Here is a 15,391-nt window from a genome sequence, read left to right on the forward strand (position 1 = left end):
TTTTTACGCCACTTTGCTCATCTAATGAGAGAACTAATGAAATTGGAGCGCTCGGATTAAACAACGCCGCGGTGGACATTTGACCGACATTATCTTTAAAACATCAAATTTTATTTTACATGACATAAAAATATCCGTTTTATGTAAAAAAAATTGTCTAATTTTTTAAGTTCAAAGTTCATTTTAAATAACTCTTATTAAATGACCCTTTACTTATCTTCTCTGTTGTGTCAATCAATGTTTCCGCGTGTACAATAAAATTTTTGAAAAACTAACAAATTGACTTTTTTTACATTCGTGTTATGATTATATTTTTCGCGATCTGGCAACATTACATGACGACTTCACGCATGTGCACTGTAAAGTGTGGCAAAGTGGGGTTTTTTTTATACAGTCCGATGTATTCAAATATGATTCTCCTTCCTTCTGGACTATTCTTAATTCTACGCCAGTAATATATATTTTTTCTATTGACCTCTTAATTCGGCTATACATGGCGCCTCCCCTCCCATATCTGCTGGGATCATTCTTCTCGGCACGTGGGCGTAGAAGGAGTCCATCCCGTGTGCGTGGACGTGTATGGAGTCTATTACCTCCTTCTTCAGGAAGGGCCGCGCCAGAGCCATGAGCTTGTCCTGCAGCGAAAAGGGGTTTATGAAATGGACGTTGAGCAGTTTGGCGGGCATGGCTTCCTGAAAACAGAATAATCAATAGAATTATTCTTCAAGTCGAAGATCTGGTGTTGTTGCATTTGAAAATAAAGTAAAAGGTAAATTTTTTGTACCATATGATCAAAAAGAAAGAGGAGTTCCTAATTTAAAATGCCCGCGCTGCACTAGTCGGCAATTTTTATCACTAAATTTGTTGCAACAGAGGGAAAACATTTTTAAGAAGGTAATATAGAAGTCTAGGCATCTACAGGGCTCATGACCTGTCATTGGCTGGTTTAAGTGGCCACTTTACACACTGTGTAACATTCCCCATTCTGCCCATGTTTGAACATCCACATTTCCTCAACTCTTCCATCTGTCGACTTTTGTGAAGTGAAAGAGCTGAAACCTTTATCACGCGGGTGAGATTTATCCGGCTGAACCAAATCACCCACACTAGGCAACGCCTGAAAACAATTTTCTAATTTTTATACTTCTTCTTTTACCAGTTAGTTGATTCAACAACGTTTTGAGTAAAGCCAAATGTTTGCAGACTGGCTGGAGTAATTGAGATCTAAATTATGGTATTTAGATCTGAATAACTAGTAAAAAATTCAGCCAGCCTGCAGACATTTGGACGTATTTAAAACATCGTTTTTATCACGTTGGCAACACTGTGTTTGACAATCTGTCAAAGTTTGAAGGCTATCGGATGTTCAGGGTTGCCAGCATCTGTTTGAGTGAGTCAAATAATTGAAGTGTGGTGATTTTTACAATGGATAACAATTGGAACAACGAGCGTGCCTCAAGTTTTGTGTTACTAATCAAAATTTCGTGTTCCGAATCATTGAAAATGTTAAGTAAAGCCTTTAGCGAATCGTGTACGTCAAAAACACATCCATACGAATGGCATAAGAGGTCCAAAGACGGATATGAATGTTTAGATGATGATTAACACACTGGACGCCCAACAACGCCAATATTACCGAAGAAAACATCGAATCACATGCGCTGACTCGTCAATTCAGCCCAGGAGCCTTATGCTGGAAAGATATGACATTTACCCGCTCACCCACTCGACAATAGTCGACTGGGCAACGCGATTGCTTTGTCATAATGCTATTCTTGAAAACCCTCCGACAATTTAATTACAAAGACGAATGAGAAAGTGGCAACACTAACAATTCGGTATTAATCTATGGCTCTCCTAGTCTCCTGCCACACGTAAACCTTTATAGTTTCTTGTCAGACTTCTTCCGTTTTGAATATTTTGTGTATGACAAAAAAAAACAAAATGTTTTACTGAGACACTGCAACATTGATAATTATTATTTGCCTTTGACATAACACACATCTACATGTCATTAGAAATATATCATATTTATTTAATAGATTTCAAAAACATATTGTATAATATATTATATATTTATATATATCTCAAATACGTATTTTGACATTTATTTATTTGACACTTTATATGCATATACAATATATTTACATATAAGGGCGGGCATATTGCCTTAAGGCAATTTCTTCCTACCTACCCAAACCGTTCAGTTTAATAAAATTATAAATACATGGACATATTGAATCTTACAATTTTATACAAAAATTAAAAACAAAGATTAATTAAAGAATTTAAAGTTAACACTATACAATGAAGAGAGGAGTGGGGGTGGAAAGGAAAGAAGAAGGATAAAGGAACAATTTAAATATTTAGATAGTGACATTTTAATCTTGACTTGACGTAAATAAAAAAGAGGCGTCTCTAACATTAGTGGATAGATTTTTCCACAATTGAGCTGCTAATACTGTGAAAGAGGAGGCAAGAAAATTAGAGCGATGACAGGGTATTAAAAGGGTTCTCTCGTTACTAGAACGAAGAGATAGTCCGTGTTGTGAAAGAGGTTACATTGACAAGCGATAAAATAATTTTGAAATCACATTTCTAGTGAAACTTCGTTTAATAAAAATAAGTACAGTTATATTTGTTGTACATTTGTTTAAAAATGGCAAAATCGTATGATTTCCTCATTTTGCGTGCGTTTTACCAAACTACAGCCTTAACAATACTCACTTGAAGATACGTTATAGCTTTCTTGATTGCAAATACGTTCATTCTAAGCATGTGTCCCCACTGTAGGCCCTCGGTGTCAAATACTATCACCACACCCTTACAGGTACCCTGAAAAATAATTAAATTATGATGACACGCAAAAATAAGGAATTTCAGTGCTACGGGGAAATGGATACAAAAATGATTTCTTACGCGCGGTAACAATTAGAGCATTCAATACTGAAGCTTTTGTGGCAGCTTATTCCAACCGCCAACACCCCTATCGCTCAGGAAATGATTTCGCGTATTTAGATTGAATCTCAAAGGCCAGCATCTTGTAAGCTTGAACATGGGACCCAGGATGCAGGATGATTTCAGGAGAATGCAGAAAGCTGGCCACGAGCTCACCCAGATTCTCACGGGTCATGGTAGGTTCATGAGCTACCTGCATCGCTTCAAGCTCTCCGAGATCGACAGCTGCCCACGCGACGATGAAACTCCTCGAGATGTCCCTCACCAGTTGGTGCGTTGCCCCTTTTTCAGCTATCAAAGACAACAGCTGGAGGCGCGATGCAGAAGCAATAAAAAACTAAATTAAAAAAGCACTGTATCAACTCCATGGTTAACAAAGGGAGATAGATGTCCGAAGAGAATCTTTTGTAGACAGTAGGTAGATACCGTCACCATGTGGCCCACTGGCTGTGGGGGAATTTCTAGGAACGCACGTGTGTAGACTGGGGGGTTATGCCTATTGTTCCAACGACTTGGTGTCCATTTTGGTCTGTATTATTTCATTTTATGAGACGCAACATTCCTGTTCAATTCACTTTTTACATGAATATTACACAAACATCCCATCGGTGATAGGAAATAAAGAACTCACACAAGAGGTAGTATCATACATGATCAATATAGTGCAGGCAATTGGTAAAATAAACCAAAGTAGGGAACAAAATGCCGAACACTCTTCTAGTGGAACGGAGCTGCTGTTTGCTTCTGTAGTCTCCTTTGAGAAGACAAGTGTTAAAGTCACCCATGATTATGGTATGATCAGATTGTAAGAAAAGCGATGCCAGCAGTATCACAACATCTGAGAAATAATTAATATTGGGGGGACAATACACTACACCGAGCAGAAGATTGTTAAACTTGAAGTTGGACAGAACGCCACATGACTCTATTTTTGCATACTAATCTCGCTACTTCCTCTACATTCATACATCTTGCCAATATGTCTTCTTGCTCATACTGATCATCGTGGTTTCGGATGTGACAGGGTTTAAAGAACACCCTGTATAATACCAACACCAATTCAATATCAACAACAACAACAACAAACCATCACGCCGTAGGCAGAGAACGCCACTTCACTCTATCTTTGCATACAGATCTCGCTTCCTCTATATTCACACATCTTCTCATGCACGCGCGCCGATTATTCCGACTTTTGACATGTCCATCTTTAAGTATTTGTTGGATTTGATCATGCCATGTCTTTCTCGGTCTTCCTCTATTTCTGCATCCATCAACATTCGCATCGTAAATATTCTTAGCCGTTCTTTCGCTGTCCATTCGCTCTGCATGTCCAAACCAGCGGAGAGCTCCTTTCTTGATTTTGTCGATAGTGTTTATCTCAGCCTTACATAATGTACGGATCTCAATATCTGTGCATTTATCGTACATAGTTTTACCACACATTCGCCTGACAGATCTCATTTCGACAGCATTCAGCCTACTTTTGTCCCTGTTTTTCCAAGTTCATATTTCGCTGTCATACATCAGGGCCGACCAGGACTCCGTTGTGAACTGCTAATTTTTTCTCTTGCGACAAAAATTTATTTGCCAAGGTTGATTTAAGTGCAACGTTGTTCTCGGCACTCACCCTCCTTTCATTATCTTGCTCAGTCATTCCATCCCTAGTAAACATACTTTCCAGATACACAAATTCCTCGATATTCATCAGCAAATCGCTTTCCTTGCATACATCGTAGACCTCTGTTACCAAGAATTGCATTCCTCTTTGTTGTTAGCAAGAAGCACGGCATCATCTGCATACAAAAGACAATTAACGTTTAAATCACCCATTTTCGCTCCCACTTTTAAGCCTTTCAGTTCTTTCATGCAGTTATCGATATACACGTTGAACAGCCATGGTAACTTCACACATCCCTGCTTGACTCCTTTACGAATGTCAAACCACAATGTGTGTTATCCATTTACCCTAACACATGCTGTGCTGTCCTTATACAGAGAAGCAATAGCTCGTGTCAGATCTCCGCTCACTCCATACTCCGATAACACCTTCCATAATTTTTCTCTGTCAACTCTATCAAACGCTTTTTGCAGATCGACAAATGCACAGAAAAGCTTTTGGTTTTTAGCAAAAAAAATTGACATGTTTTGGAAAGCAAATATTTGATCCATACATCCTCTTCCATTCATGAAACCGTTTTGAATATCCCACACTCTATTCTTAGTAACTTTTCTTACTCTCTCAATCAGTATTCTTCCATACATTTTGCCAATAGCGCTCAAAAAGCTGATCGCTCTATAATTTCCGCATTCCACCCTTGAGCCTTTTCTCTTGGATAGAGGCATAACAACAGCCCTTCTTCGGTCTGGATGAGTGTAATCTTCCTCTAAACATCGGTTAACCTTTCCCTTAGGCTAGGGTTTCCTAGGACAGCGGTGCCCGTAGTTTAACGGCCGTAGTAAACGGTGATGCGGTGGACAGCCGTCGTAACGGTGACTAGAGTGTGGTTTCCTAGGAAAACGGTGTTATCAACACCATTCAACACCTTTTCCCTAGGAAACCACTCTCTAGTCGACGTTTCGACGGCTGTCCACCGCATCACCGTTCACTACGGCCATTAAGATGCGGGCACCGCTGTCCTAGAAAACCCTAGCTTTACTGCCGATTTAAATTCAATTATGTCATGTTGCGTCGTTTGCAAGTGTAAAAATACTGCTAGGATCTGTGATACTGCTGTATTTGCATAACATTATAATATTGCAGCAGTAAAGCCATTGGGTATCGCTAACGACTCGGGTGAAACGTGCACCCGCGCAAACTTCCCGAGACCTACTAAGTATAAGCAGCAAGTACTGGACTACGTGACTGGACATGTAGTGGACGTGTAACGCCTGGTGTTATTGGTATACTGTGAGTATACTTTTGATGATATTTGTAATTTATCCCCGATTTCCGATAAAATGCTTTTTTGTGCCTTATTTTTAAATAACAAATTATTTCAGTCGATACGTAAATGTGTAATGGAGGAAAACTGAAAATCTAAACCCAACATTTATTATATTTATAAAGATATTATAGTTATTAGACGCAATGTGTACTAGCTACACATTACCGGGGAAGGAGGGTTAAAAAGCTTGTTTGGGGTAGGTGAAAGTAGTGAGAAATTGCCTTGAGTAAACTGTATACGTATATAAAGTGAAAATTATATCAATAAACTGTGCATGTTAGTCTTCTTTGTTTATTCTCAAATGTAATAATATTTATTAAAAAGTATATTGTAAAGCGTCCTCGGCACGGGTAGCCCCAGTAAGGTCACATTATTTTTATTATTAATTTTGGTTTGTAAGACAAACAACATGGAAATGTATGAAAATACGTATCGGGTTGTTTTGAAAAAGCAAAAAACTGGGTGGATTTTAACAAATTTTAAACATCGCTTATCCAAAACAATATAAAAATAATGACGCATTTTGTCTTTTGGTACAAAATTTATTCAGTGTAATCACGCATAACTACATACTGATAACTTGCGAAACAACAAAAAAGGCTTATGACAATATAAAAAACATTTTGGAGTTTGCCATGAATATTTGAATAAACAAAAAACACATTAAAGCTGGTTAACATTGTGTAATAAGAAAAATATCTAAAGAATTTAGAGAGCAATAAACAACTTTGTCAAGGTTAAAATAATTACAATTTCGTTAATTCTCCCTTCCCGGTGACGTCGTGATGTGTAGCTACTACACATTGCATATAATAACTTTAATATCTCCATAAATTTAACAAATTCTGGGTGAAAGTTTTCCGTTTTCCTTTGTTTTACATTTATTTATCGGTAAAAACATTTTTATATTAAATAATTAATACTTATTAAGAACAGAAAAAGCATTTTATCAAAATTGGAGATACATCACCAATACAATAGAAATGGGAAAATTCCACGATTCAGGAGCAAGAAAGACAATTTCGCGCGTCACACGCGCGAATAGCGAAATTGCCAGTTTTGTTGCCAGTAGTCAACAGGGCTTCTGTTCCACTAGAAGAGTGTTCGGCATTTTGTTCCTTACTTTGGCTTATTTTACCGATTGCCTGTACTATGTTGACCACGTATGATACTACCTCTCGTGTGAGTGGTGAAAGGGTATTAAAAGGGTTCTCTTGTTACTAGAACGAAGAGGTTGAAAGAGCTCTGTCAGATAAACAGGCGAAGTGGGGTTATTCAAAATATTGTGAAGAAGTGATAGAATGTGAATATTTTTTCTATGCCTGATACTGAACCGGTGTAGTTGCGTGCGATATTCGGTTATGTGGTCAAATTTGCGAAGATCGAAGATATAACGTAAACAATCGCTGTTCTGTAATCATTCTAACTTATCAAGTAGTTCAGAATATGCATCTGGTTAGCATACATCTGCATAATCAAGGATGGGGAGAAGTAAGCTCTGGACTAATGTTTGCTTAACATTGATAAGCAAAAATTCTGCAATCTTTTAAGTGAGTGCAAACTGCTGTAAAGTTTACGACTAACTTCGTTAACCTGATCGTTCTACTTTAAATGCTTAGGTATGATAATACCTAAGTTTATTTCATTTTAACTTTTTTTTTGACAAACAAAACAAAAGAATATCCCAAAACCGAGAGTCACGTATGCAAATTTGCAATCACGAAATAAAGGTCTGACGGGAGTATCAAGAATACTCCCTATATTTTTTTAATCGAACGATTTTTAAAAAACGTATTTTTTTTACATTTCGGGCGTTTTACAAGACAGCCTTAAAGAACTCACCAGCTCCTGTAGCATTAAATCCTTCATATTAATGAAATACTTCATCAAGTTGTTAATGTCAAATCTCGCAGGATTAGTGTCATACAACTTGAATACCATGACTATCCCCCCAGCATCAGTTAGTCCCGGCATAATGAAGTAGGAGCTAAAGAATTAAAAACAGAAAAAAACATTGTAACTCATAAAAATACAAACATGAAAATAAGGCAAAAGGAGGAACTGAAACTGTGTGTGTTTGTTTGTCCGTCAGTTTTTGAAACGGTAAGTCGTAGCGACGTGAAATGATTGTCGACGCAATTTCTCGGTCGACAGTGCTATTTTTAATCCAAAGTCTTCTCAAGTTTTTAATGGTAAGTCATAGCGACGTAAAATCTAGAAATAACTTTCAAAATGTTATTTCTTGATCAATCGTGCTGTTTTCAAGTATTTTTTCAAACATACCTTTATGGCTTAAATCAAACTCACTAACCGTAAGTAGCTACCTGAAATTTTGATACCACATTTAAAATTATATTTCAAGATCAACCGGGATTTTCAAATGTTGATGATGGGACGAAATTTCATATCTAGCAAGATATAATTTTTAAAAAAAACAACGATGACAAAGGTAATTTTTTTTAAATTCTCTAGAGAAGCCCTCTAGCTCTATTGCATAGAACAAAAGATTTCCAAATTTTTAGTTTAACAACTATCATTTAACGGACTTTTTCGGTTTGCGCTTGCGATTCTCGACCTGAATACCTACGGCTCATTGTAATGCCCTAAACTGTAGCCAACTTCGTGGTTGATAATTATATAATAGTTTTTGTCTATATTGGCTACTCTTTTAGCAAGTGGCGTAGGTATTATTACTCTAAGGGTGCGAATAAGGATAAAATGACGATAATGTAGATTAAAGTTGAAGTAGATAGAGGTTAAAGTATATTGAAGTTGAAGTAGATTAAGGTTGGAGTAGATTAAGGTTGAAGTAGATCAAGGTTTAAGAAGATTGATGTTGAATTAGATTGAGGTTGAAATAGATTTGGGTTAAAGTAGATTATAATGAAATAAGTTTAAGTAGATATATGTAAATAGTAGTTTGACGTAGAATTGTACAGGGGTTGAAGTTAATTGAGTTGTCAATTGAGGTTGGAGTATATTAAGGTTAAAGTAAATTTCGGTTTAAGAAGATTGAATTTGAAGTAGATGAAGGTTGAAGTAGTTTGATGTTGCAGTTGATAGACGAAGTAGATTGAGGTTGACGTATATTGATGTTGAAGTAAATTCAGGTTTAAGTAGATTGGGGTTGAAGTAGATTAAGGTTGAAGTAAATTTCGGTTTAAGTATAATGAGGTTGAAGTAGATTGAGATTGAAGTAGATTAATACCCATATACAGAGACAAACCTTAAGGTGGGGAAAGTACATTTTATTGTCTTCACCTTTGGGTTATTCTCTGCATTTGAAATTAGAATGTACTTTCCTCACTTTAAGTTTTGTCTCTGCATACGGGTATAAGGTTAAAGTAGTTTGATATTGCAACTGATGGACGTTGGAAGTAGATTGAGATTAAGGTATATTGATGTTCAAGTAAATTGAGGTTTAAGTAGATTAAGGTTGAAATATATTGAGGTTGAAGTTGATCGAAGTCACTATTGCTAAGGATTTAAAGAAGAAGTATGTAGAAAGAACAGTTTATTATATAACTTACGCAACTTCCATAGCGGATGCCACAGACGGATGGGCCGGACTTCTGTTGGAAAAGAACTCGGGGGTGTGTGTTCTTATTGTGTAGTATTTGTCTATACTCTGCTTGGTAAACTCCAAATCGTAGTCACAACTATGCAGAAATAATATTAGATCCAGATCTGGGAAATATAAAATCTATTATTATTTATTTATTTATTAACGGACATTGTCCATGTATACAATTTATAAGGTTTAAATATTACAATAAAATAATAGTTTAAAACATTTTTAAAAAAAGAAAGAAGCATTGACAAACATAAGGGACATCGAGACAAGATCTGGACTATTTATTTAGTGCTCGTTTAAATCGTTGTAAACTTAAACCAAAAAAGTCCATATCTTGTCTTGAGTTAACAATACGACAAAGGCGGGTCATTGGAGAATTTAGGCCATAGTTTGTTCTATGCTGATCGATGAACAGTACTTCATTGTTTCTCAATCTACGAATCGGAATATTGAATTTTACTTGTCCCAGTAATGATGGAACATCGATTATACCATTTAGTATGCCGAACATATATATGGAGTCAATATTAGTTCTACGTTTTTGTAGACTAGAAATATTTAACATTGACTCTATTTCAGCATAAGAATAATTATCTCTCTCTAGTCCAAGCATCCACGCTATTTTTCGAAGCAAGCGATGTTGGACTGATTCAATGTGATTTATGCGATTGACATAGAATGGAGACCAGACCACTGAGGCATATTCAAGAAGAGGGCGAACAGTTGAGCAATAAAGAGTTTTGATTGTACGGACATTAGTAAAATCAGAGGATATTCTGTTAATGAAGCCAAGTAATTTCAGTGATTTATTTACTGTATTATCTATATGCTCGTTGTATGTCAGTTTATAGTCCAAAACAACTCCTAAATCTCTGATGGACTTGACTACATCAATTTTGGAGTTTTCTAATAGGTACTCGAAGGAAATTGGTTGTTTTGTTCTATGAAATGACATTATTTTGCATTTTTTAATATTTAGTTCTAATTTATTGACTTTACACCATTGGTTAAAAGAGTTAATGTCTGATTGAAGAAGAAAGCAGTCTTGTAAAGTTTGAATTATTTTGAGAATTTTGTTGTCGTCCGCGAAGAGAAAATTATATTATATTTCTCTGTGTTCAGGAAAATGAGTAATACAGATTCGTTTGAGAAATAGAACCAGAATCTTCGACGAGTATTTAGACTCGATGGATAGGTTATCAAGCACGGTAAAAACATGTTTCTCCATTGCTCTGCTCGTCTGGGTCTTAATATATTGTTTTTTGTCGCGGACCGCGGGTTTTGGCTGAGCCGAAGCTTCAAAAATGTTTCGGCGTAATCCGACCTGACCGAAACTTCAGCCTGTCAATGCAAATTAATTTTATTGCCAACACATTATTGCCCAAAGGAGGTGCAAATTATATTCATACTTATCTTATAAATTCGAAACTGTGTTTGCCGGTTTGTTTGTGTTTATTTAACATCACAACAGATTGACCGATTGATCAGTTTTTTTGTATGAAAATAGCCGGAAAACTGACAAGTGTCACATGTTATTTTTTTTCCAAAAAAAAATATCGCTCCCTTGGGAATTTTTTAAAAACTTATTTATTTCACAATTTTTAAATGAAGCATAAATAATTTCTTTTAATATACCGATAATAATAAATATTTAAGATCCATAAAAAGCTATTTTTTTTAAACTCCTACATCCTTCCATTTTACTGTACGTGTGATGTCACTGAACTAAACGTCTTAACCGATTTACGTGCGGTTTTTAGCGAAATGTAGATCTTTGCACTGCGCGTGTTCGTAGATAATACAATTTTTAATCAAATCTGTAAAACATAAATTAGTAGCATAATTTTTTTTTCATCGACTTACCAGGGTTGCATGCGACGAGAATGCATATACAAAAAAATGGAAGGATATTGTTTTTTTTTTAATGTTTACAATCAGTATTCGCTTTTATGTATCCCAATCAGATTCTTTCCTTACATTCCTAACAATTTCTTCCCATTTATTCCTTTTTACTGGATTATTGGTAATACTAAAACCATATTAACTGACATTCAATACGTTTTTGAAAATCGCATTCATAAATAAAGTGCACCCATGTTGGTGAGAAGAGCCGAGTTTGAAATCTGCGAAAGGAATTCTATATTTGAAAATGAATTATTTTATATTTTGGAAATCAACCATAAACAAGTACCTAGGTACCTACTTAAATTCAATATTTGAATATTAATAATTTTTAGTCTTGGAATTCAACTATAAACAAGTACCTAGGTACCTACTTATCAATGAAAAGTATTTTCCTAAGCTAATAGCAGGCAAGCCAACGTCCGGGCAGGATAACGTCTGTCAGGTCCGCTAGTTTATGATGAACATTAAAAAGTTATTGGATTAATATGAAAATAATATCCACTAACCGGGTATTTGGGGTAGATGCGGTTGCGTCTTCAGCCATCCTGTCAGTTTGTCAAGATCCTCTTTCTTCAAATGCGGGTTCTTCCTAAACTCTTCCTCTACAGTTATCGGAACTAGTTTCATTTTCCTAAAAGATAAAAAATGATAATGCACTTCGTCCCCCGAAGTTAAGTGCAAATGTTCCTGTGAAATAAGTATTTTTTATTTGTATATTGCAACAATTTGCTCGTAAAGGATCGATGAATAAAAAATAAATTGAAATTTGAAAGAGTTTACGCAAATTTCTCTTCCCAAACCCGCGATTCTCAACCTTAAGCTAGGGTTTCCTAGGACAGCGGTGCCCGTATTTTAACGGCCGTAGTGAACGGTGATGCGGTGGACAGCCGTCGTAACGATGACTAGAGTGTGGTTTCCTAGGAAAATGGGGTTATCAACACCATTTAACACCGTTTCCCTAGGAAACCACTCTCTAGATGACGTTACGACGGCTTCTCGTCGCATCACCGTTCACTACGGCCGTTAAGATACGGGCACCGCTGTCCTAGGAAACCCTAGCTTTACTAAGGAACTTTTCCTCTGTATTTAGTCTCTTTGCTTCAACCCGGACTCTCCGCCACTTGGAACATTCGACCGCCGCTACCCCCCTGTGGCTCAACCACAAATAACCATCGACGTGCTTAACAACATGTTAGCATTTGAGTGATCACAATGAACAACAATGAACATGCTTAAGTTATCGCAGTCATAAGTCAACGCGTGTGTCAATAATCAATAATCGTGTCGGTTTGTGTAAAGTGGCCACTTAAACCGGCCGATGAAATGTCATAAGCCCTGTAAATGCCTAGACAGTCATATTTCCGTCTCTAAAATGTTCTCCATCCCTGTTGCAATTTGTTAATCTTAATGAGACTCCCTAGATGGTGAAATCCAGTCTATTGTCTACAAACATTTGGACAATAAATATTATAATAAATATCCGTTTGCAAATAGAATCTAGATAACGCGTCTTGTAGCTCAATCACAAATAACCATCCACGTGCTTGAAAACATGCTGAGCATTTAAGCGATTACAATGAAAAATCTTAAGTTATCGCAGTCATACGTCATCGGGTGTGTAATTTTGAAGTCAAAGCTCGTATCGATTTGTTTTTTGTTTTCCTCGTAAATAAATATAGTTCATTGGCAAAAAATTGGCGTTTACTATAAAAAATAATACAATATATTGCATTTGCAAAATAATAAGGAGTATCAGTTGGCACTAGAACTCCGTTGTGAACTGCTAGTTTAGCCTCCCGCGATAAACATTTGTTTGCCAAAGTAGATTTTAGTGCACCGTTCACCCTGTTCCCGGCACTCACCCTCTTTTCAATATCTTTCTCGGTCTTTCCGTTCCTAGTAAACATACTTCCCAGGTACAAGAATTCTTCTATCTGATTCAGAATATCTCCGTTCACGCTGATCTCACATTTAGTTATATTTTCATCCCTTTCAAAAACCATCACTTTCGATTTATCAACATTCATAAGCAAATCGCTTTTCTTGCATACATCGTGGACTTTTGTTACCAATAATTGCGGGTCTCCTTTGCTGCTAGCAAGAAGCACGGCATCATCAGCACACAGATGACAGTTAACAGTTATACCACTCATTTATAATAAGATTAAGATAATATTCATTAGTTAATTATACCTTGATAAAGAAGCTTGTGTTATTTTGAATCCGGTCGGTAGAAAAAAAAACTATGTGGTTAAAAACAAACCTATTTTATTTATATTTTTCAACTTCATACTCACTTTTATTATATTCTAAAATATACACTATAACCGTACCGATTAAGTTTATAACAATAACTGACTCCAGTTAATAATCATTCGTTTAGCAATGATTTTCATTAAATTACCGCTCATTCGTACCGATAAATCATTTAATTTATTAAGTTCGTCCTTTAAAGTAGTTTTGAATAAATTTGCGGTATTTTAAGAATAAGCAATGTAGCAATTTTTTGTTCGCCAGTTCAAACTACGCTTATTTAATTATTCATTATAAGGCTTAATGCTGTGCGTCGTGTTCAGGGCCTCCATTATGATTGGAAGATAAAGACATCATACCTTGACGGTACAGTTGAAGATAAATTCCCTCTAGCGATTATAAAGATATACTATCGACCCCCCACCTTCAAGTTTTGGGTAGGTATATCGATATGAATCAAGGGGAAGCGTACGTCACGGTACACATATCTACGCTCTAAAATGACATAGCTTCAGTATGACGTCATAGTTGAAGATAAAAGTCTCCCGACCGACTACAAAGGTATACTACCAATACCCCCCCCATCAAGTGTGATGTAAGTACATCATTTTATGCCGACGGGTCTAGAACCCCTCGATACGTTTATCTACGCATTAAAAGTGACAAAAATTTTCTTCCACCGAGCAATTTTTCCTTTAGTTATGATTTATTAAATTTTTTTAATCGTTTTGATGTTGGCACTTTTTTTCTTAAAAGCCTATTAAAAATATGAGAGAGAAATAAGTAAGTTTGGAAGTCGAATTAAATTCCGACATAACTGTCACTTTAATAAAACAAACGCCTAGATGTGAAAATAATGTCGCTTGGTTCTCTCCTATTAACAAATAAGAGTATCAGGCACAGATTATATACGTCAGAATGTTACCACTCTAAAAAAATTATTTAGTTACTATATTTTTTCCATCTGTTTTACTATCTTTCCGAGTGTATGTATCGAGACGTTATAGGAGCCGGCTTTGTAGTCGATCGGTAAATACATACAGACGATCGTTAAGCGTACCGTTTAGGTGATTTCCAAAAGTCATACAAAGTTCATGTTCAAGCGAGCATTTTTTGCTTGAATTGGGATTTATTGGAGTTTATAATCGCTTTGAAGTGAGCACTTTTTATTACACAAGCCTATTTAAACTATAAATAAGAACTATTTTAAATGTCAATGACGTAAGGAACGCGGATTAATTGTTTGCGGTCATTCCATTGGCTTGTTTCGATCATATGATGTTGATATGACAAGTCGGTAGAACATACCGAGGTAAGATACAGATAGTACAGAAGTTAAGTATACCGTCTCGATATAGATAGATGAAGATAGCGTTCATAATCGGGGCACAGGGCCGCTATCGGATGGCTACCTTCATCGGTACATACCGAGATGGTATAATTAACTTCTGTACTATTTACCTACCTCGGTATGTTCTATCGACTTGTCATTTCGATGTCATGTGATCGAATACAACCGATGAATGTGCCCCAAAATTTAGTACGCGTTCTTTAATTAATTAATTAAAATTAAAAATCATTCTCATTCATAGTTTAAATAGGCTTCTGTGATAAAAAGTGGCCACTTCAAAGCGCCTATAAACTCCAATAAATCCCAATTCAAGCAAAAATGCTTGCTTGAACGTGATTTTTATATGACTTTTGACCATTACCAAGACGGTATGTTTAATGATCGTTTGTATTTATCTACCGA

The 15,391-nt window shown here is 36.1% G+C and overlaps 1 protein-coding gene across 1 annotated transcript; it reads right to left on the reverse strand.

Annotated features, from left to right (window-relative positions):
- Positions 1–493: 493 nt before the first annotated feature.
- Positions 494–13,791, reverse strand: LOC148271067 (alpha-tocopherol transfer protein-like; the record flags this gene model as incomplete). The annotated part of the gene is made up of 6 exons (XM_088241879.1): positions 13,683–13,791; positions 11,892–12,016; positions 9,437–9,593; positions 7,749–7,893; positions 2,728–2,835; positions 494–692 (listed from the first exon to the last, which is right to left on the reverse strand). Coding segments are annotated over exons 2-6 (730 nt in total), but the record flags the coding sequence as incomplete, so codon positions are not given.
- Positions 13,792–15,391: the final 1,600 nt, after the last annotated feature.

The sequence above is a fragment of the Micrasema longulum genome, unplaced genomic scaffold (assembly GCF_059751315.1).
Source record: "Micrasema longulum isolate JH-2025_06_02 unplaced genomic scaffold, ASM5975131v1 h1tg003133l, whole genome shotgun sequence".
NCBI classification, from domain to species: domain Eukaryota; kingdom Metazoa; phylum Arthropoda; class Insecta; order Trichoptera; family Brachycentridae; genus Micrasema; species Micrasema longulum.